The 24,010-nt window shown below is 34.4% G+C and overlaps 1 protein-coding gene across 1 annotated transcript in view; it reads left to right on the top strand.

The window, feature by feature from the left end:
* The window catches only part of PNPase (polyribonucleotide nucleotidyltransferase 1), a 242,110-nt gene extending 224,223 nt beyond the window's left edge, over window positions 1-17,887 (top strand). Inside the window, exon 13 of the mRNA XM_085948145.1 lies at window positions 16,364-17,887. Within this exon, the coding sequence (XP_085804271.1) occupies window positions 16,364-16,516 (153 nt within the window). The 3' untranslated portion in view covers window positions 16,517-17,887. The remainder of the gene's footprint in view (window positions 1-16,363) is intronic.
* Window positions 17,888-24,010: the final 6,123 nt, after the last annotated feature.

Below are 24,010 nucleotides of genomic sequence, written 5' to 3'. Positions count from 1 at the left end.
AAATTTCGTCGCGCCTATAGTTGAAAATTATTTGCCGTTTCAATCGTTTCACTGATGTATCGTCTTAAGCCGCGCGGCCATCGTGGGTGTATAATAATCACATGTAACAAAATTTCTTATTGAAAATATACAGCTTAGTGAACATAATGTTAAGATAAAGGAATTATCGATTCAAAATCTTATTTTGTATACCTTTAGTGACGCAAACGATTGACGGAATAATGACGTTGGTGAGTTTGACAACATAAAAATATTTGTCAAACAATAACTTAGCGATACGATATTTTATATAACTGTACTGATAATGACTAATCTGTTGGATAACGGCATTGATATGATTATGAGATAAAATGGTTTATCATATATTTATCTTTCCTTATATTAAGAATCTAATACTATTATCTCATCTAATCTAATCTAAAATACTTTAAATACGATGAGATATCATGGATAACACACTAAATTTCGTATTTAAACACAACGCCGTTTTGTTGATTTTTTTACGTTTTCACTTCGATTTTAGCAGTCCCGAAATTACTTAAATTTGAATCCAGCACTTTTCTAGACATTTAAATACGCGTTGTCATAATTAGGGAATCCAATCCCGAGTCAAAAACTTGATCCCGGGATTTCGGGATTCCAATTTGACGATCCCGGGATAGGCATTTTTTTCAATGGTTAATATTAAATTTTTATATATACAAATAACGTTGATAAAATCAGTCAAAAATAAATCTAGTATAATTTATACTATTTAAGACGTTAATTGTTAATATTATGTACGTTCAATCTTGGAAATACATAGGTTTAATGGAGTAAATAATATCGTAATATAAATAATAATGTGAAAGTAAAACAGTTTTATTTATTTATGATAAGATAACAAATACAAATAGGTACAAGTATAATTAAAATAAAAATAACCTATCGTATATAACGTATATAACGAATCACTTTGTTAAAAGTGTGAAGCATTGGTTTTTTCAATCTTTCTCATTTTTATTAATTTATGTGAAAAAATAAAATGAACTGGCAACACATGGGTAATAAATCAAACTTCATTCAAACTCAGTTTATTTCTAATGTAGTTATATATTATTAAAAGTATTTTTCTGTTATATTTTAGTTTTTATTTTATTTCCCATAAAGATTGATAAAAAAAATCAATCCCGAAAGTTTCGGGATTATATTGTGTACCAACCCGGGATTCATAGGTATTGAAAATAGTTCCGGATCCCGGGATTAGAATCCCTAGTCATAATACAATATTACGTCGTTGATTGCGTTCAATATATTTGTCTTTTCAAGACATTCGGTGAGTATTTTTATTAAATCTATTAAGGCCACATTGGCGTTCTACGATTATTATACAAAGATTAAAATTTTATTGATTAATCAAATCCTTCACCCCAATATAATATCTCTCACTGGGTGCATCATTTGATATTTTTACTTTCAAATATCGAATCATTTGAGCTGTCAGAATAATTCATAGATAATGTCAATATTTAGGTAGGTAAATGAAATTTATTTGATATTTTATGTAGGTAATTATTTCATGATGTTTATATTTGTTAATAATCTCTATATATATAAAAATCTCGTGTCACGATGTTTGTGGTCGAACTCCTCCGAAATGGCTCGACCGATTTTTATGAATTTTTTTATGTATATTTTTAAGGTATGAGAATAGGTCAACAAGTATATTTCATACCGCTAGGTGATTAGGGTATCTCTATCCAGAAAAATTTTCTTTTATTTTTTTGACAATTTTTTTTTTGTATTTTTTTTATTATTTGGTATAAAAAAATACCTATAACCTCAAATTTTCATTTTCCTACCTCTATCCTCCCATTTTTTAATCGCGATTTTATTATTTTTGTATGAACAAATTTAACCGTATTTCAAACAGAACGAAATTATTTATGTGGTTGAATGACAGATGGCACTAAGTCCGAGAAGAATTCAAGAGAAGCGTCGCGTCATTTTGACATTTCATTCGGCAAATCACAACGCAGTGCGTGCAAAATTTTGTACGATTTATTTTAATTTATCTATTTTTATGTGCGTGTATTACAGTGCACAATGCCAGCAAGACGCAAAGGGGGCCATTTGGGCCGTCGAACGAATAAAGCAACAAACATGCGAAATAGTAGAGTAGAAAGAACAGACGAACAAATCCAACAAGATAACAAAAACGTGCGTGTAAGCATGTCACAATTGCGTGCATCTCAATCACAAGAGGCACGAGCTGAACGAAATCAACAACGACAATTGGAACGGAGCCAAGCGCGCTGGTTCGTAGTTAACACACGCAGAGCAAATGACCGACAACGCCAACAAGTACATCGAACATTTACATCCGCTTCGTTCCTTCGTCTCGCATTCGAGTACGAGCCAGATATTGAATATTCCGCTCATCCGAAAGTGCTGATTGGTGCTATGGACAAAGAATGTCCCCATTGTCATGCGCTCAAATTCAAACATGAGTCAGCCGGGATGTGTTGCGCATCAGGAAAAGTGCAACTACCAGAAATTGAGATACCACCAGAACCATTGAACAGCTTGCTCATTGGCACGGTTCCAGATTCAAACCTGTTCCTGAAGTCCATTCGCACATTCAATTCATGCTTCCACATGACTTCGTCCGGAGCAACAGAAATAGTTCACAATACTGCGGCAAATGGTCAACAATTCCATTCTACGTTCAAAATCAAAGGTCAAGTATACCACAAAGTAGGCTCATTGCTGCTAATGCCAAACGAACTACATACATTTTTACAAATCTACTTCATGAGCGCGGCGGTGAGGACATCAATCATGTGGATGCACGTTGCGGCTACAATAGCCTCAATTCGCCTAATGCCAGGCGCATCGTCGGCGAACTGGACGCCCTGTTGAATGAGCACAATGAATTATTGAAATTCTTCAAAGCACACATGCACGAATCGCAAAGTGACAATCACGCTATTGTCATCAATCCTGATAAAACACCAGCTGGAGAGCACGTACGTCGATTCAATGCGACTTTTGTTGACGAAATTGCTGGAATCATGGTTGGCGACCGCACATCGACGCGAGAAATCGTGATTCGAAGAAGAAACAATAATCTGGAGTTCATCGCTGACACACACCGTTCATACGACGCTCTCCAATATCCGCTAATTTTCTGGAAGGGACAAGACGGATATTGCATAAACATTAAACAACGAGATCCTGTCACAGGTAATTCATTCATTATGAACATCATTACTCATTTTGAATTGAGAAAATGAATGGTTGATGTTTTTTTGTTTTTATCGGCGGTCATCGTCTACAGTGCTCTATTCCTCTTTCTGTCATATATCCCATCCCCACACACTTACGATACACAACCAAAATATTCACTAGAAATAATTTATATGGTAGAACAACGTTTGCCTGGTCAGCTAGTAATTATATATAAAATTGCGATAACGTTCCTTCTTCTTTTGTGTAAATAGCGACATTTTGATACGCATATTATAATATACTCTAAGTAAAATACATTGTTATAGGCCAAATTCAATAGTCAATTATGACTAGTTTTAGCCATAATTACTATGAGTTTGTTTTTAGAATACATTTTCTTGACTTTCGCCATTTTGTGTGGCCATATTATGTACCCCACATTAGCCGCGCGGCTTAAGCGTCGGCATATAGTGTCGTGGGTCCCAGGTTCGAATCCTGGGTCTGACGAGCACACAAATTGTTTTTCAATTTGTGTATGACTCGGAGTATGGACCTAATAGGTTGAGCAAGTGGCTGACATCCATTTCTCGTAAAAACGAAATCTGTTAATACAAACCTCCATTCCGCGGAGGTCCATATGATCATGTGAAACTGTTTTTAAACCGATGGAGGTTAATCCTGATAAAAAAATGTCAGCATTTTTTTTTAAACACTTATTTTACCATATGATTATTTAAAATGGTACGCTTTTCTTACAATCATATTATGAAACTGAGGATCAAAAAGTAATCTGAAATCTTATGTTACTTAATTTGTTTATTAACATGTAAGAAAATGGATATCCGACCTTTTACTGCTGCGATGTAGAATATTTTTTTTTTAACAAAGTTTTTAATATAAAAAAACTGTCAAAAACTATGTAAAAAAGACTCAATGTAAATGTCAGGGAAATGTCGGTTAGTGCTATATTGCTCTGTAAAACACAACGTGTTGGGCAGAGTATGGCCAGTCATGGCGTATTGTCATTATAGTAAAAAGTCGCACTGCCATCGTGATGATTTATAATTATAACATACAAAAAGTAACCTTTTTAGATTGTAAAAAAAAATGATTACATGACGTCAAATTATCCAAACTTGGCACGGTCTCATTTACCAGTGTAGTAAAATTGGTGGGGTGACCACTGTTCATTAATTGAGAAATGTAGCAAGATGCACGATGAAGGACTATTCTTAAAAAAATATATAAAATTATGATAATGTCGTATTCAGACAGTTAATTATATCGGGAAGTTAACTATTGGGCGTGATGTTTTTTAACATGGCCGAGTTAATAGAGAACAGTGAAATGTTATTTTACTTGATTCTAATCGGATGCATTTGGACTCAATTTATAAGCAGTGCCATGTGTTAACAAGTAGGTATTGTAGATAATCGCCTTATTTATGGAATTGTTCCGGGTGCTATCCGTGTTATTTTGGACCAATAAAAATAACGGAAACGTGTTACCGTGTTAACTATTAAGGGGGGACATGCTCAGCGTACATCAAAATGGAGCTTTTATGCTATTTTCAAAGCATTATCCTGGACGTTCCTTAAACGTTGTAGATAATCTATTTACATACTTTTGAAGCCTTATTATTCTTTATATTTATTTTAAACATTTGATGATTGCATAAAGTATTTTTATTACATAAAATAGTATTCTTTTAAACCTCTCGCTCTAATGTTTTAGAATATAGTCATATTTCAGTACGTCCATATGAAGTGGTCTTACGATTTTTTATATTTTTTAATTTTTAAAAGCATTTATAAAACCACTAATAAAATTTATGTCGACATTATTATAGTGAAATATTTACAATAAAAAAATATATTTATATAGTTACTATTGGCAATCGGCTTTTGTATGTTAAATCAAAGTTGTTATTAATTACTTGACCTTAGTTAAAATGTGTCGCAATTAGATAGGATGCCTATATCATTGTGGTCGATGTGCGTGGGCGCGAATCCCATTCCATCCCTATCATTGATGCATATCGCTTTTGGTATACATGCATACATCAATAATATAATATAAAATTTGAATTTTTTATTTTCGATACCAAAAGTGTGGTTACCTCAAATCAGATATGACAGGTATTCATTCCCAATAAGGAATCTCAGATCGGCAGATGTAGTTTCGTATCCCGATACTTAGTAATACGAATATGCTTTAATATACTAAGTTAGTATAGTGTATATGGCATACTATTCGATTCGATTGGAATTCTGAGAATTCATCACTACATACAGCTAATGATCGTTTTTAAACATGTTTCATCTTGCATTATAATATTATAAATAATATAATGTAGGTCTCTATTTCGTTAATATATACTGTAAAGCATGGGTTGCCAACCTTTTCAGCAGCCGGGCCAGATTATAAAATTGAGATTTCCTACTGGGCCGCACAACCGATTTTTTTAATTATACAAAACAAAAAGGTATTTACCTATACGTTATATATCAATCAAATAAAACAAAAATGAGGATCAAACATATTTATTAGATTAGACTTTTTTTAAGAATAAAAAATAAACAAAATACCTAATATAAAAATAATAAATTTTAGTGAGAGGTTTGATTTTGTGTGGCAGAACTAAGTGCATCAATATCGATATCGAGTGAGGTTGTTCCTACACCCAAACAGTTTTCCAAATGCACATCAGTGATTCGTGTTCTCACTCAGGATTTGATACGCTTCATCTTACTAAAAAGCTGTTCACACGTGTAAGTGTTTCCAAATAGCGAAGTCATCATTAGAGCTTGTTTGTAAAATGTAGGATATTTCTCCTTGTCCAAATATGTTTTGTAAAACTATTCCAAACCAACCTGATGGAATTTCTCCTTTAACTATTCATCGCAACATATTTCACAGTGTTCCATTTGTAAATTTGCCGGTAATAAATTGACGTCTACGGAGAATGGCGTTGCAAGTGCAGCAAAAAGCACACGGTGCTTATTAAAATCTTGAGCCAATATTGAATCTCAATTTGCGAAATTAGCACTTCGCAATTTGATATTATTTTTATTTTCTCACTGCTCCACGGGCCACAAGTTGACGCCCAGTGGACCGCAGGTTGGCCACCCATGCTATAAAGAGTATGGGTTCCCAACTGTTTTGTCATCAAAAATAGATTGACGAGTACAACGTACATATTTTTAGACACAGAATACTATTATTATTATTTATATTAATTTGATAAATAAATAGTATTTCAATTTTTTTACGATTCTCTATAACCGTGTATTAAATATTTTTTAATAAATTTATTAGTTGAACAACCTATAGGGGTCTATCTACAAACAGTCTGAATCAGAATTAAAAAAACATATACAACATCAAAATCATATTGTTAATCAGAAACCGGCAGGTAGGTACCTAACTAAATTGTTAATCATAGAACTTGTTGAATTTTAAGAAACCAATGTAAGTATTTAAATACTGTGAAATCTGCAGCTATATATTTAGAATTTAGAATATTATATAGAAGAGACGAAGTGCTGCATGAACATCCATATTTTTGAGAGAAATAACTGGATTATCTTGGAATTTTTGCATAGGCGTGTGTGGCAATTATTTGCGGACCTGTAGAAAATTTTTGCCGCGGACCGGTGGTTGGAAAAATGAGGTGACCTTACGCTAGGTTTAGATTATGTTGGGTTCTTCAAATTCCTCGTAGACTTCACGGTTTGTGGCGTATAGAAGACCGTTCAGAATTGTTTAGAATTTGTTAACCCAACATTCTGATCCATATGTGAGTGATTTCTACCATACTGCATTTGATAATGCTGGAGTGGAGTATGATTATGTAATGTATTTTGATTCATCACTGCCAATATGTATAATATGTCATATTTGAGGATTTACATTTCAGATTAATATATATATGTTAACCATGTCCGATGCTAAGAAGATCATAGTATGGACCTCCACATAGTGGAGGTTTGTAATAACAATTTTTTGTTTTTACAAGAAATGGATGTTAGCCACTTGCTCAACCTATTAGGTTCATATTCTGACCCAAACACAAATTTAAAAACAATATGTGTGTGTATTTGCTAGACTGAGGATTCGAACCTGGAACCCTCGCCGTTATAGGCCGACGCTTGTGCCGCTCGGCTATCGAGGACGTAAATATTATAAGTTATAATCATTTATCTATCACTGCAACAGAATTTTATAAACGCATTTAATTCCAGACGGACTCATCTACATATTGGACTCCCGTGGTGAAATAAGTATTTTTTTTTCTGAATGACGTTCAAATTAAAAGGATTTACAAAAATCAATATTTTCTTATTTCAGTGGTTTCCAAACTTTACGTTACTACGCCTCCCATTAAATAGTTTTTTACACAAACTGCTTTTGTCTACTAAACGGGCTCGATGTATGGATTTCATTGCATCTAATGCAGAAAATTCCGTTTCGCATAAATATGATGTTACGAACGGTAACAGTACCTACTTGCATTGCTTTTCTTGACAAAGTATTATATTGTTCTTCAGTTTGATTCTACCAAAACTGAACAAAGGTTTTTATTTCCATATACCTAGCCATTTTTATTAGTCAGGAAATACAGTACATGTGAATTATCATCAATCACACACAATCACATCAAATTGTATCTCACATACACATATATTATAAAATGTTAATACTCTGCAACCGAAACAGCGCCGCAGGTGACTTTTTTTACTAATATAACGAATTTGTGGTGTGTGTTTATCTCACTTAACTGATCGATCCGCAACGCCGTGGCCCCAGGCTGGAGCCCTATCAGCCCCACCCTATTGTAGTGGCCATGCACAATAGTATAGAAATGGGGTATAATAAAATTAGTCTCCATATCTTCATACAGGTTTGCAAACAACCTAACTTTTATAGGACTGCTTTTTACGTAGTTTATAACTAGCCGCCGTTTTATGAACTATGCACAACTGCAAACATGTGGCTACATTATTGTGTTAAACTTTTCGCGCCTCCCTTTGCAACAGTCCGCGCCTGCCAGTTTGGAAATCGCTGCCTTATTTCATACCTACTATAATTTCAGGCCGAATTTACTTCAATTTCGAGTCAAATTAACCGACAGTACATGTCGGTTATTCGATTTACCGATGATTGATATCCCAGTAACGCCGTTAGGTACCGGGTAATCTGATTGCCATATCGGTGATGAGGTAAGCTCCGGCTTACGTTATCTTTGTATACTAAAATTAATATTTCTGTATACCTATATCGTGTGTTAACATATTATAATGTTACTTGTTAATTAAATCACGAAATATGTTCCTATATATTTTCATATTGTACATTATTTTGTACCGTTTTAATAAAAAATATATTTTCGCTTAAGTACATTCTCAAACACGCGCGTTAACATCATCATACTCCCTACTTCATTTATCGTTTGTCAATTTATGGCTACGGCCGTATGTTGTAGCTTAGCCACTGGGAAATGCCAATAGAAATGGCGCATTTCAAAAAAAAATACTACCTTATTCGTAGGTCAATAATTATTATAAAGCAAACATTATTCGTAGGATGCTTATCACATTTGAATGGTCAAAGACATCGCTTATAATCAGTATCTTTAGAATTATCTTCAAATGCGTTAAACGTGCCCATTTTTTGAATAATAAAATGCCTAATTCTTGTCAAATTTGGAATCACAAAGATTATAAAATATATTTTTTATCGTAAATATGTCACTATATTATAATGTTGACATTAATTTTACTAATGGTTTTGTAAATGTGTTTTAAAATTATTAAATCTAAAAAATCTTAACACCACTGTGTTAGTACGTCAGTTGGTACACCACCACATGGACGTACTGAAATATGACTATATTCTAAAACATTAGAGCGAGAGGTTTAAAAGAATACTATTTTATGTAATAAAAATACTTTATGCAGTCACCAAATGTTTAAAATAAATATAAACGATAATAAGGCTTCAAAATTATGTAAATAGATTATCTACAACGTTTAAGGAATGTCCAGGATCATGCTCTGAAAATACCATACAAGCTCCATTTGACCTACGCTGAGCATGTGGGACGTTAAGCCAGGGATTTCCAACGCGTCGATCTGTTATACGCGTATATTATACCTACCAAACTTTGCAAGTTATAAGGGTTAATAAACTATATCCATGTAATATGATACAGTTACTTACATAATATTCTAAACTTGAAAAACACAAATGTAATGGGTAACAGACAGCATGGGCCCCACATCGTAAAGCGGGCCCCCAGGCTAGGATCTTTGGCAGGCCCCCCTACCTATCGCTAATGATAAAAGCAGTGTGACGCTATACAGTAGCGTTTTCTAAATGGTGTACGCGGTAAACTTAATGTGTATCTTTAGTGTCTTATTGTATATCTTAATACACCCATTCGAATTATGGAGACGTAGATAGACGAGATGTTGAGTATTGATACACAATTAAAAATTGTAACGTACAACCACATAACTTTAAATAATAACATTACTGAAGGAAAATAGCACCCACGCCGGATCTCACACGCGAGACGTCAATAAACTAATTGAAATGTTATCATCAAAAATGTATAAAAAGGGGCAAGCACTTCGCGCTCTTGTCATTTATTTTATGGTCTTTATAACGCGTATATTCTGTCAGCCGTTTTATGTACTTGCATTTCCGATTGAATAAACTTTATATTTTAATTTCCGTGAAAACTTATTGTTTCCCGATCATACTCTCGCCATATAGTCTAAATACATCCTTGAAGGTAAATTACCCGACGTTTACCTGCAAGACGACGGTCTCTAAACGTAACATCTGTGAGTATTACATCAGGAGTTGCACATAAGACTTGTCTTTGGTAAGGATACAAAGGAAGGGTAATACCATCACGCCACATCAGGTACCTGTCAACCCAAGCTACCTGTTTCCTTTGCCTTCCTCCCCGAGGGACATAACATTACCATGCCCATGGAAGTGAGCCGTGAAAATGTAAAAATACAGTTGTAATAAAATGATTTCCATGAGATTTTATCCCAATTTTTATTTCCTGTTATTATTATAATCTGCATGCACTGCATGATGTATGCCAGGTAGTCGAAGTAAATGATAATGTATAAAATGAGTTTATCACATTTAAAGATTGTTTTACGACACATTTTTACAATAAGATAGTTGTAATTGTTACAATAAGTGCTATGTTTTATCAGCGCCTCAGAGCTGTGCTAACTTTTAAAGCGAGATATACAGTTTTGACTATTTAGACGGCTAACTTATTGTAACAATTATAATACCTCAATACAAACATATGATAACCTACCTTCGATAGCCGCCGATAGCAGTCTTGTGTATAGAATATATGCGATGGTGAGCATTGTCATGTGAGTACAGAAATTGATGTATTTACCAGTTTATGTTAAAGGTATTCTTAATATTGTGTGGTAGGGGTAGAAAAAGAGCTTGAGAGTATAGGGAAGGGGTAGCTGGAAAATTCAATATTACAATAGTGAATAGTGGGGAGCAATTACAATGTTTTACACTTCAATAATAAGTATGTCGCGATATCTCTAATTACAATAATCTTTCAAAGGATTTATTATTTTAAAATACATATAGGTACATGTCGTAATACATACATGTTTTTTTACTCTAAATCAGTGCTCCGCAACCTTTTCTCACCCACGGCACACCAAAGGTCTTCCCAGAATTCCGCGGCACACCACACGTAAAACAATTAATACACCAAAACATGGACCCCACATCCTGAAGGTTGACCCCAGGCCAGGATCTTTGGCGGCTACCCTACCTATCGATATGTTAAAAACAGTGTGATACTCTAAAATAGCGTTTTTCAAATAGTGTGTGAGGTTAAATTAATGGTATTGATTGTATGTTCAGCGATTTTTGTGTGGTTATATTATATTAATATAATTATGGTTAGTTGTCCGGTTAGGAATAATTATTTGTCGAGCATTGACACAATAATAATAAAATGTATCCTGTAATCACATGTTTTAAAATATTGCGATTTTTTAATTCGAAAATGGAGCTGAACTGCGATAGCCTTGTCAGAAATCTGAGGATATTTTTTATTAACCGAAACCCAGAAAATAGACAATGGAAGATCGGCGAAGTTCAGTTTTAGCGTCCCGTCGTATATCAATTCAACAAACTCCTATCGAATTTATAGGAAAAGCGCTTCTATAGAATTTTCGGCACTGGTTGCAAAAGGGTTTCGTATCCAGTCGTATTGATTGTATGAAAGTAATGATGATTTTTTTTTTTGCAGCAAACTTAAATGTTTTTGAGACGGATCCAAAATTAATTGCTTGTTTTCAATGGTGGTCTGGTAGGTCCTTTGGTATATTTGTAGAGATCCTTGTGTTAACTCCTTCTGCCAAAATTCGAGTTTATTTTTGAACCCTTCTAATTTATCAGAACACGTCAATATATTTTCATTCTGACCTTGCATTGTTTTATTAAGTTCATGAAGGTGCTCAACTGTATTACCAGCCATATACGCAAATTTGGCTATTGCACCGCGGCACACCTAGCATCGTCTCGCGGCACACCGGTTGCGGAGCACTGCTCTAAATGCTTAAAATTGTACTTTTTCTCTAGATTATGCGAATTCTCGCAGTATCCTCATTCCTGGAACCCGGTTGGGAATCACTGATCTAGATATTTTCTTCTCTATTATTACTCCTTGTATTGGCTTATTTGTATACGTGTCGAATACAACATTATTGATACCTACCTGTACCATCAGGTATTTTATTTTAATACCTGACGAGTGAATTAGTAATGAGCATAGTACAAAAAACCGACTGCACCTATTGTGAGATGTTTCGTAAGCATGCAACTATTTCTGTTTTTTTTTTTTTTATTATATGAGACAATCGTTTATTTTTCACATTACGTTTGGATTTAAAATTTAATAATACTTAGTGATTAATGTAGGTGAGTTTAGCATTTTAGTAATCATGACATCAGGTATATTAAATTTACTCAGGTCGATGATATAATATACAATATTTAGCCGCTGAACACTCATCTAAATTATCAAGTATTTTCCTTCTTTAACCAATGGACATAAGCCGCTTCTACTTTTAGATCTGTTTGGTGGTTCTTCTGTTGTCTGTCCACCTAGTGGTTAAGTTGTACGTATGCAGTTCATCGTGGGACACTTATTCGTGCGCCGCAGTACGTGAAACATGAATTCGTATAACATTTTATCAAATGACGAGTTCTTCGTTGAACATTTCACCGTGGAATACATCTGTACGTATCTTACAAAATGCGGCGATAGTTTGCAAATAGTACTGTTCCAAATAGATTAACCCTAACCTAACCTAGTAAAGACATCTCATAAAATTCGCCACATGTTGTAGCATACGTACAAATATGCTCCACGGTGAAATGTTCAACGAAGAACTCGTCATTTGACTAAATATTACACAAACTCATGTTTCACGTACTGTGGCGCACGAATACGTGTCCTGCGGTGAACTGTTTACGTACAAATTTCCGGATACGCATCTAGTAGGGTTATTTCATTAATTCTCTTTTACCGACGTGTGTGGCTCACTTCCACTTACCTACGTCTTGCGATCCGGTGAACCACATCTGTGAGTATAATTTCGACGTATATTTTAATTTCTGATTCTTCTCTATTTCCCACGATCACGTCTGCCTGAAATACGGTAAAAGTTGACAAATATATTATACAATGAAGACATATATTGATTCGTTTTATTGATTGTTCGATTTCCAGGCGAGCGCCTGTCAATGTCTCACCTAATCTGCCGTGCTAAGTAAAAACTAATGGATTTAAGCTTTGTACTAGGTAAATACACACTGACCTGTCGGTGAGTTCACATAGTGCCTGAAGATGCCGAAAGACGAAACCCGGGTAGCGACCTCAAATGGAATAGTACAAAACTTAAATCCATTAGAATTTAAATTCAAATTCCATCACGTACCTTCGCTCGATATTAGTATTATTATTAAAAATACAATGCTTTTGGTTTTAGTGAAATGAGATGTTAACTGTGTAGAGATTATGTCAAAGCAATCTAATAATTTTACATAATACAAGAGAAAGGGTAGTTTAAAACTCTTATTTCGCTAAAACCCAAAACACTGCATTTTTCATTAGCAGGGTAGTAATATTGTATTTTTTAGCATGTGCGTTATCTTTGTGAAGTTCCTCTTGTGATATCGAGAATTGAAATGATAGTTTACCGAGCTGGTACCAACCAAATGCATTAAGGGGGAGATGCATGCCAGCAGAGAACCTAGCGGAAAATACAAAGCTTGCAATTTGAGATTTTTTTTGATAATTTACAATTTCAACTGTATTAAGTAATACATATTATGTATCTGAAAACATTAAATAGATTTTAATTTTTTTTTTTAATTTAAAGATAATCTTAAAATTGTAAAAAAATGTGAATTCGTTGCAGGGTCACATCTTATTATTACATTATATTTGATGATCATATTTATTATTAAAATTTAGTTTATTAAGTTTTCAATTTTTCGTCGTTTAGATTTTTGACTAATTCATCGTTTAAATATTTTTTATATTTATTTAAAAAAACATCGATTTTTATAAAAATATAAATGTGTATAACTTGAAAACCTTTTTATTTATACCAAATTTCAGATACATATTTATTAATTAAAACAGGTGAAATTGTAAATTATCAAAAAAAAATTTCAAATTGCAAGCTTCGTATTTTTTCCGCTAGGTTCTCTGCTGGCGTGCCTCTCCCCCTTAAATTCGACCAAAAAAAGGAGCTCCGATCAAGTTACTTATATATTACTTCCACACCTCTATCATTATAGTTTCACATACTTAGTTAATTACATACACGGTTATATGTACACGAAGACACTGCGAAAAGAGTTGAATAGTATGTAATTAAATTCGACTTTAGTTTGACATTTGAATATAAATTTTCTTAAAAATCTTATCCACATCAATTTTGTGTAGACAGCTAAAATCAATATTTTAACCAATGTTTTAAGATGAATTTTCACGAAAAAATCGAGATACACGTACGTAGAATAAACTTAACAACAGACATCAATCCAGAACACGAGCCGCCATTTTATTTTTGGGGTTGCCAATAGAAGAAGTTACCAAAAATAATGAACTTGTTAAGTACCAATATAACTACAAACACAATCAGTATAAGGCTCTTTCTATCTGAGTCAAAAAAATCGTACCTACGAACAATGTAGTTTGTAATTAGTGTAAAGCGCCGGCTAGACGCTCATGCTTACCCGCGCAAACCGGTTTTTATCGTGAAGCCCGTGTGTATGGACAGGAAAACTGTAGCTCGCGCACACCGAAAAGTGTTCCGTATTTTTTGCACAAACTATAGGGCGCAGGCAAGTCGCTGCCGTCTAGCCGGTGTATAAGTATCATTATTTTCGGTCCAGTAGTTTTTTTTTGGATAGGTATAACAGAACAAACGGACAGACGGCCACTTCTATTTTATTGAACCTAACAACATCTCATTTATACCCACTAGATAAAATTATATTTGAAAAAAATACGAAGCTCGACGGGATTTACACCCGTATAACCACTGGTATCGCGCCAACTGTTGCATTAACCAATTATGCAACGAGCGTCCTGTCTAATTGCGACAATTTAAACTACATATTATAGTAGGTCATACATTAAATCCTTATTAAATTGCGTTTTTATTGACAATCGGTTTTTGTGTATTAAATCAAGGAATATTAATTACCTTAATTACTAACCGACGCCCAGCTCTCGCCAATTATTTTGGTATAACGTTTATTTGAACTTGCTAACAATTTTTAATAAACTATTACAACGAATAAATCACAAGATTTTGAGAATGTAACATTCCATATGTTGAACATACATAATTTGAAAACATCTCACTTATACCCACTAGAAAAAACTTCTATTTTATTATTTGCATAGGTAATATTTTTAACATTGGTTGGTCAATAAGTCGCTGAGTCACTCTTGATTTGTGTAATAGACCAGGTGTTAGGGTCCGTATATCCGATTCAATAATTTGTCATCAATGGGAACACGCTTGACCTTTGTTTCGAAGAATTACGAGTACGTTAGTTGGGGGGAGTTCACGATATCTTTTAGTAAACTTAAAGCAACCCCAATATAGTATAATATTATGTCTTTACCTAATACAGTTTTAGGCAAGGATTAGCGTTCGTAATACCTGTATTCCAGATTTATAAGCTTGTCTAAGCTAAATCATATCTACTGTTATATTTTCTTCGAGGCTATTATTATTTTCCATATTCAGTAGTTTCCAAGTTAAGATAAATTTATTATTTTACATACCTCTTATGGTTTTACTGTGGATGAAATTATTTTTTAGAATTGTAACAAAAATTACATGCTTAAAGCGTAGCTGATCAATTCCGATAAGGCAGGCGGTATTTGCCTTTCGTACGCCACCATCGATTAATGTTCCTGTCTGTAGGAAAGAGGGCTCAGATGTTAACTCTTAACCCTTCGATATTTAAAGGGAAGTAATGCTCAAGTCGGTTCAACCAGCTGTTGCTGCCATCGGGCCGTCCAACCTGGTCGCCACAAAGGCCAATTTTGTTGCGTTTAAAAAATTGCAGCGTATTATTGCAGACGTGAAGATTTCTTCACATAATTTTGTATGTATGTCCGTATTGTTTTAGCTTTGTTTTTTGTACTATATATTTATTAATTCGAATCTTTTATTTTTGTTAGATTACCGTGTACATCTCTCCCATTGAAGTGAAAGTATACTTGAGTAGTTGGCAACCTCAGTCTTGGGTATCTGCTCCTGAGACATTCCCAGGCGTAAAGAACTTTTAATGACTCGCACTAAATGTTGGGCCCGTTATACGCTCGATTAAGACCTAGTGTGGTATATGTTTTTGTTGTCGAATCGATTTCTATTGAATATATCAGTAGTCATATTTTTCTTCAATTAATACCATTCTTCGCAACAACTTATTGATTATTGCAAACTGCCCAGCTCCGACCTCCTGACCAAGGTACACCAACGGTAAAGTCCCTTTCTAAGGCCTTCTCACTACTTATTATTAATTGATATGTTTTTCTTTGTTGCAGATCATGCACCCGTCAGCTATCGGAGTCCAGGTGGGTGATGAGATCCAGGTGAAATACTTCGGTCGCGATCCAGTGTCCGGCCTCATGAGACTGTCCAGGAAGGTCTTGCAAGGTCCTGCTTCATCTGCCGTAAAGAATCTCGATAGAACTTAAAATATATTTTTAATTTGGGGGTTTTTTTTACATTTTATTATCTCCACAAAAAACAAACACTTGAAATTATTATTACAAAAGTTTATGACTGACGTATTAATCTTTCCTGGTAATATAATATCGAACATTCGGACTGATGTGTTAAGAAAATGTTCATTTGACGCAAGGGGTCGTCCATATATGACATCACGCCCTAAGGGGAAGGGGGTGTGATATAATGTGATGATTTGTGGCGGGGTTTTAGAATATGCGGCGTCACAGAACCAGTGTTTTTATACTTTTTTTAACAAGTGGGGGGGGGGGGGTATATATGATGTAATTTAGGAAGGGTGCTAAAAGATTTTGTAACGTCAACACGGATGACGATGTGGAAGTGGTCGAAAAGTAACGAAAATTGTTTGATGTCATTTATGAATGACCCCTTATACAAAAATTACAGTTAAAACCATTTCTATCGCTACACGATTTTTATTGTTTTTTTCATATTATGCATATGTTATAGTCGAATAGCGCCTGTACATGTGCATGGATTTACTGGCACCAATAGTGTGTATGGGTCGAGTAATGAAAGTTGAGGCGATCACGTCAGTCGCCTCAACTCTGGTTATGCCACCCCTAATGTATCAAAAAAAAACGTGAAAAAACGCATTTATGGGTCCCACAATGAAAGTTGAGGCGATCACGTGGGTCGCCTCAACTCTGGTTGTGCCAATACTTAGCGCGGTGTAGTTAGTTTTTTTCCCGTCAGGTTAGCCACTATCGTTCTACTGCGCATATCTCACAAATTCAACAAGTTTGAAATTTTTTGATCCATGCATGCAATCTTGCAACTTGCACAATAATAAGTGTTTACACGTGCATTTTCTTGTTATGGCAGCGATAATACGTAATTTCAGCAGTAAATCCATGCAGTGTAAACGGGGTAGTAGTACGTCAGTTTGGTTATTTAATCGCAATATTACATACAACTTTGACCGTCTAATTAAAATACCTAAGTGTAATAAAATTGCAGTTGAATAAAATCAATTATCCTCTATATTGTCTTCTATCTTAATTTGTGTAAATATTTTTAAGTGATGGACGTAGGTAAGTATAGAATTTGTTAGTTAACTTAAAATAAGGTACTTTATACGTTTTTTTAACTTGTAATACAACACATTTGAGCAAATTTGACTTGCGCGTATTTCTGTTTATTTACGTACAAAATAATTTATGAAATATTATCTGAAATACGTATTACGATATTATACGAAATTACGTGTTTTTAAATGAAGACAGATCGGTCAAAGTTACTTTAAATGTGTGTAAGCATGCACGGATGAATATTTTGCAGGTATGTATGAAATCATAGAATAAATAATTATGACTTTATCTTTTTTTTTTTATTATCTACCATACCTTATTTAAAATATACAAATTGGAAGAAAAATTACGACTAGTAATTGATGTGAGGCAATCGTTGGGTGTGGTTGTAAAGGTATTCGATAATACTGGGTGTTGTGGTTATCAGGATTTAACTAATCGTAATATTGTGCTAAGTAAAAAGACAGTGTTTTCGGTTTTAGTGAAATGAGAACCCAAGTTTTAAACTACCATTTCTCTTATAATATGTAAAATTATTGGATTGTTTTGTCATAATTAGGGATTGCAATACCGGTATTCCAGTATTTATGAACACCGAAATACCGGTTTTAAAAATTAAAATAACGAAAATTTCGATATTAAAAAACCATACTCTATCATACGTTTTTGACAATGAATTTAATGTTATTTCTTCAATAGTTCATACTGTATTTCCTATTCAATTGAGTGTATAAGTTATGTGCTGATAAAATGCAAAATATTGACTGAATCCAACATAGGTGAAATAACAATAAAACATAATTCATTAAATACCCCCATTTATAAAATTGTCTCGATAATTTAACCTACTGATATTATTTCGAAATAAAAAACATCCGTGACAAATGTTCAATTATTCTATAATAACATTATTGATGATTGTACAAGTTTTGAATTGAAGAAGCTTTTCCTGCAGCCGCGCATATTTACACTTAGTGAACTAGCGTTTTTGAGGGCTTTAGTTGAAATTATCAATATACTTATTCAAATTATTTGTAAACATCACTAATTCTGCAATATTGTGATTAATACATATTTTTAAATATCACCATAATACATGTAGATAGGTAGGTTTTTTTCTATAAAATAATGTTTTAAAGAGATTTTAATAGCTATATTTACCGCTAAGTAGGTACTTATGTTTTAACGAATACCGGTATTAATACCGGTATTCAATAAGAAATAACGAAAAACCGGTAGTGATATTTTCATTCGGTATTGCAATCCCTAGTCATAATCTATAAATATACACAATACTGTCTATGATTATGTCAAAACAATCCAATAATTTTACATAATATAAGAAAAAAAATAGTTTAAAACTTGGGTTCTCATTTCACTACAACCACATAAATACACGGTGTTTTTACTTAGCAGGGCAGAATTGATATTAAACATCTTTCAGAAAAAAAGTAAGAATAAATACGATATTACGTAATTATTCAGTTGTATTGGCATACAATGTGTGTCTTGTTATGAATAGGAATAATTGATGTAGATTATCATCCCTCGATGTGCACGCTGCATATAGCTGGGTTGAAAAGTCTCTTGAAGAAAATTAAATACACATGTTGCTTTTCCCTACTTTTGTTATTCTACATTCGTTACTTATCTTTAATACTAGGATTTAATACAATATATAAGTATATATATATCAGCTGATGACTGGAAGGAGTGATGGTAAGTTAATAATAATATGTAGTTTACTACATTCAACTACGTACTATCACGTAACCCATAACATTGGGCCTCATCAAAGGGCTAGGTTATCGAAGAGAAAAAGTGCACCATATACACAGTGATGGGTGGCAATTTCGTTCGGGTACACGAGTGGCGCGGCTGTCAAAGAGGCGGTGGGAAAAAGTATTTTTGAAGAGAAACTTTTTACACATGGTAAAAACAAAAATCTGTTTCCACCACTCTGTGGTGTCCCATATGATCTTATTAGGATTCGACATGGTCACAAAAAATACAATTCAACTTTATTTAATTTACATACCTAACATGACAAATTACAAATTGAAAGCGTTCACGACATGCCATACAAATTAAGTGTAACTGCTAAGAATGACAGTGTCCACTTTTATTGCGAATTATTATACATACAATATGTCTATGAATAGGTCGCTACACACACATTTTTTATGTACAGAGCTTTCTGAATCTTATTTTAGTTGAAAGCTCAACAGTAGGTACAATGTAACATTTCCGGGTCGGTCTTTATCCACCAATTCACCTTTACCTATAATTGCCTTTCAGAAGTCCATAAAGCAATAAAATCATAATATACAATGGCAGAATGTTCGCAGAGTGGTAAAGCTTTGCCGGAATTAATCACGAGAAAGCCGAAACATCATTTCGCAATTAATCTATCTGTAAGATCTAGTGAGTTTTTCGTCGTGATTAAAAGTGGGCTCCCTTTGAGCGCGATTCTACCTGGCTCACCCGAATAAGATTAATCGATGTGTGAGTAAGAAATAAAATATTTTAGCCTTAGGGTACCTACCCTTGTGAAATAGTAATTACAACAATCGACTAGTTTGAATCGCCTGTCATAACAACGTTAAGTCATCCTTCAAAATTGAGCTGAGAGTATTCGAGTGTCAACTTATCAAGAATGTGGTTGGCGTGGCGTCATCAGTGGCGAGGAGTGAGTTTTGGAAGTAGATAAGCTATGGTGATCATAGTGCATAGGTAAGTACTTGTCAGTCATAATAATAATATTTCTAATTGATTTCATTTTTGTACTATTCCACTTGAACTATTTTTTCACGTCATCTAGTCCAGGTGCCCTATGTTATAACTTGTGACATGAAGTCACCCGATGACATAACGTAATTGTGACGTATGCTCAATACACGCATCGAGGCGAGCCGCCCAATGCACACGGCTCACTATAGATATTATTATGCTAAAACACCTATTTGTGTATGGGGACAATGAATAACGCCAGTATTAGAGTAGCGTTAATTTCTCGAATGCTATTGACTCACTCCGGTAGTACGTCACAATGATGGCATATGACGTCATGTCGACCGGGCGACTTCAACTCGCAAGTTACAACATAAGGCTCCAGTGCTCTTCGACCGATGGACCAGCGCCGGTCCACAAAAATTTATTACCGGTCCGCGAAAGCTATCATCAACCGACTATGTCGTTACACGATTCGGGGAATTCGCACTAGATGAAATGCTGGGAGAATTTTTGAATGCTGCTGATATTAACCAGAAAGTCATCTTCAATATCATATTAAGTCAACATTTAAAAGCATTAGCTGAAAACTTTAATAAATATTTCACTGAACATTACGATCTACGTAAAAGCGACCTCTAACCTTTTTGGAAGATATTAAATCATGCGCACTTGATCCTCGTGAGAAATAAAAGCAGATCGAACTATCTTCTGGTGTCCAGACATAAAATGCAATCATTGTCTCAATTTTGAATATCCCTCTTGAGTTATAAAGCTATCAGATTATTAGTCATTTCTTCGACTTCCTAATTGTGTGAAAACACTTTTTATCTATGTCAGTATTAAAAACCGAACAGAAATCCAATGGATCTTAATGCAGCGCTTCGTCTCTCAGAAACAATGCTGCAACCACGTTTATGAAATTTTCTTACAAAGCAAGCACCAGTGACGTCCCGTGGGGGTAGGCAGATTGAGCGTCAGTTACTCAAAGGGCGGCAAATCGAGTAGAATCATTAGGTATATACCTATAGAAATCTACCTAAACTTAGTAATAACAGAAATATCTTAATATTAAAAAAAATCAGCTCACTGATTGGAAACAAAATATATGTAGATATTAATTAGATAAGTACTATACAATTTTCAACAGGACTTTATTTTTTTCGGGTTCGCGATGTCTAGTTTACTTCCGTTGTCCTTGGACGTCACGTTCTTCACAGTCACTCGCGAATTATGGAAGTTGTCAGGTGTATTTTTTAAATGTACCTATCTGAAACCGTATTGTCTATTGAAGCAGAGATGGTATTTAAGTTAGATTTAGTAGTATAAGTAGATACCTATATCTTGTTAGTAATGTATCCATACAACACAATTCTTAGATATTGGAGTCATGAAAGGATGATAAAAAGTACTGTAAGTATAAAAAAATGTGGCGGCATTTTGTGAAGGGACGTCACTGTGTGGCACTAACCAAAAGTTGTAGTTTTATAACATAAAATTCTATCCATAATGGTTATTATTTCTGGCTAATACCGGACAATTTCAATTTTATTAGTCATGTTATTGCGATTGCAGCAAAACAGTCGGGTATTGCGTCTCAATTATCAATAGGTATGTAAAATTGGCATAATTTGTCCCGTTCTCAAAGTTAGCACGGCGGAGAGAGGGGCTGTTAAAAGATATCACCTTTTGACAGTTCAGACGGTTAACTTTTTTACGTAGTAATCCTTATCGTGAAAACATCACAGTTTTAACAATATTTTTTAAACAGTAAAAGTGTTCGTGTTCATATAAATTAAAAAAAACGTTCTGCAAGTTTAGAATTTAATTTATTTTTATCAACGAATACTTTTTTTTTATTATTTAGCTACTTCAAAAATTTATATTAATTTTATAAAATCACTGAAATTAATAAACACTACCTTCAAAATACAAGTTTTAATGAAAAATTGTATGTGTGTGTGTTTGGGGGGGGGGGAGGGTGTAAATTTACCGCTTCGGGTGACACCAACCCTAGTTACGCCACTGCTCAGATGCGTTGTTGATCCGCACACAATAGAAATATTAGAGGGAACCTTGTTTATAAGCACAATTGAAACGTGTCAAAAAATTGATTATAACACAAATCTTAATAACATTTATTATGACAATTGTAATTCTTTCAACGGCGTGAGAAAATGATTAGCTATTCCTAAAATACTACAAAATAATTTTCTTAAGATCACTACCTACACTTTGTTGATAACTTTTCGTATTTTAAGACGTTTCATGTGGCTTATTTGAACTTTAATTATTATTATGAATATTTGTTTCTACCGCGCGTGGAAGCCACATATAAAAATGTTATTTTGTTATCCTGGCACAACTTTCAACGGAATCGGCGCCACTATGGGTGTCGGAATATCCCCTCTTAATAGGCAGAGCCGCCCGCAGTAGCATAATCGCATTACGCCCTTCCCCCAGGCGTAACTAAGTGTTAGTCCTTTGGGACCGGATGGTCGACTAAGTGCTACCGCCGACCCTGCCCAGAGCGACGTTATCATGGTCATAATATTACACCGGACAATCCGAGTCAAATAAATCGGACTCAATTCCCAGTAAAACCAGCGCATCTATTATATGCACAAGACTGCTTTCGGCCGCTACGGCAGCTATCTAGGGTAGGTTTGTATCGAAGTATTAGCACTAATTGTTATGCACTAATACGGAAAACTGTCTGACCCGCAGTAGGTACTGATGAGGCTTCCAGCTGCGAGCCCCACTCCCCGCGCCCCCCTTCGTGAACTTGAGAAAATTCTATCGGAAACGGTACTGTGCAAAATCAAGTACCTACCGCGGTGTATGATAATATTATTGGACATTGGATGTATCGGTGCGTGGGCGAGCTTATTACATGCCTAAATAATATTGATATTTTCATATAATTTACATAAATTTATGTATAATATAATATTACATTTTTCACAATTTGCTTGGGGGTGCTGCAGTTCCGCAGTGCATATGGACGAGCCGCCACTGACTATAACACTATTGGTGTAGGTTACATGTAAATTATACGTAAAAGATTTCACCATGGCACAGTTCGCCGTGAGCTTTCTTATCGGAAAGAGATGACCGTATACTATACGGTCTCCAATTTTATTAGATGCAATATGAACATTAATTTAATTTGGCAAAATTCAAGAATGAAACCCTAACCTACCAAATAATGTAGTATTCGGTTATTTTCAAAATTTGCTTGCTGCCGGTTTTCTGTAAATTGTAAACCGACAAGAACCGTGTTTTATTTAGACATGAATTTTATGTCAGTACTATACGACCCAAAGAGGTTGAACGGTCTTTAATATACGGCCATATATTTCCGATACAACATTTCACGGTGAAGAGTGATACGGAGACCTGCATACGTACAAGTTTCCGGACACGATTGGTGTGTCATGGGAGTTTGGCTTAGGATCAAGATTCTACTTGGTGTAAGGGTCAAACAGATCGATGATTCAACTCGTGAATAAATTGTCAACAATAAACTGATTTTGCATCATCCGGTGTGATATGGTCATCACGGAGTGCCGCGATTATTTGCCGGCCAAACTTTTTCAAACGCTCCGTCTTTAATGAGAGAAAACCAATGACATTAATATGGACGAATCATCTGGAAAAGAAAATGACACTCACATTATT

Source organism: Rhyacophila brunnea, unplaced genomic scaffold, assembly GCF_057557595.1.
Source record: "Rhyacophila brunnea isolate RB1 unplaced genomic scaffold, BYU_Rbru_1.0 scaffold_20, whole genome shotgun sequence".
Classification (NCBI taxonomy): Eukaryota; Metazoa; Arthropoda; class Insecta; order Trichoptera; family Rhyacophilidae; genus Rhyacophila; species Rhyacophila brunnea.
This window is presented reverse-complemented; position numbering and strand designations above follow the sequence as displayed.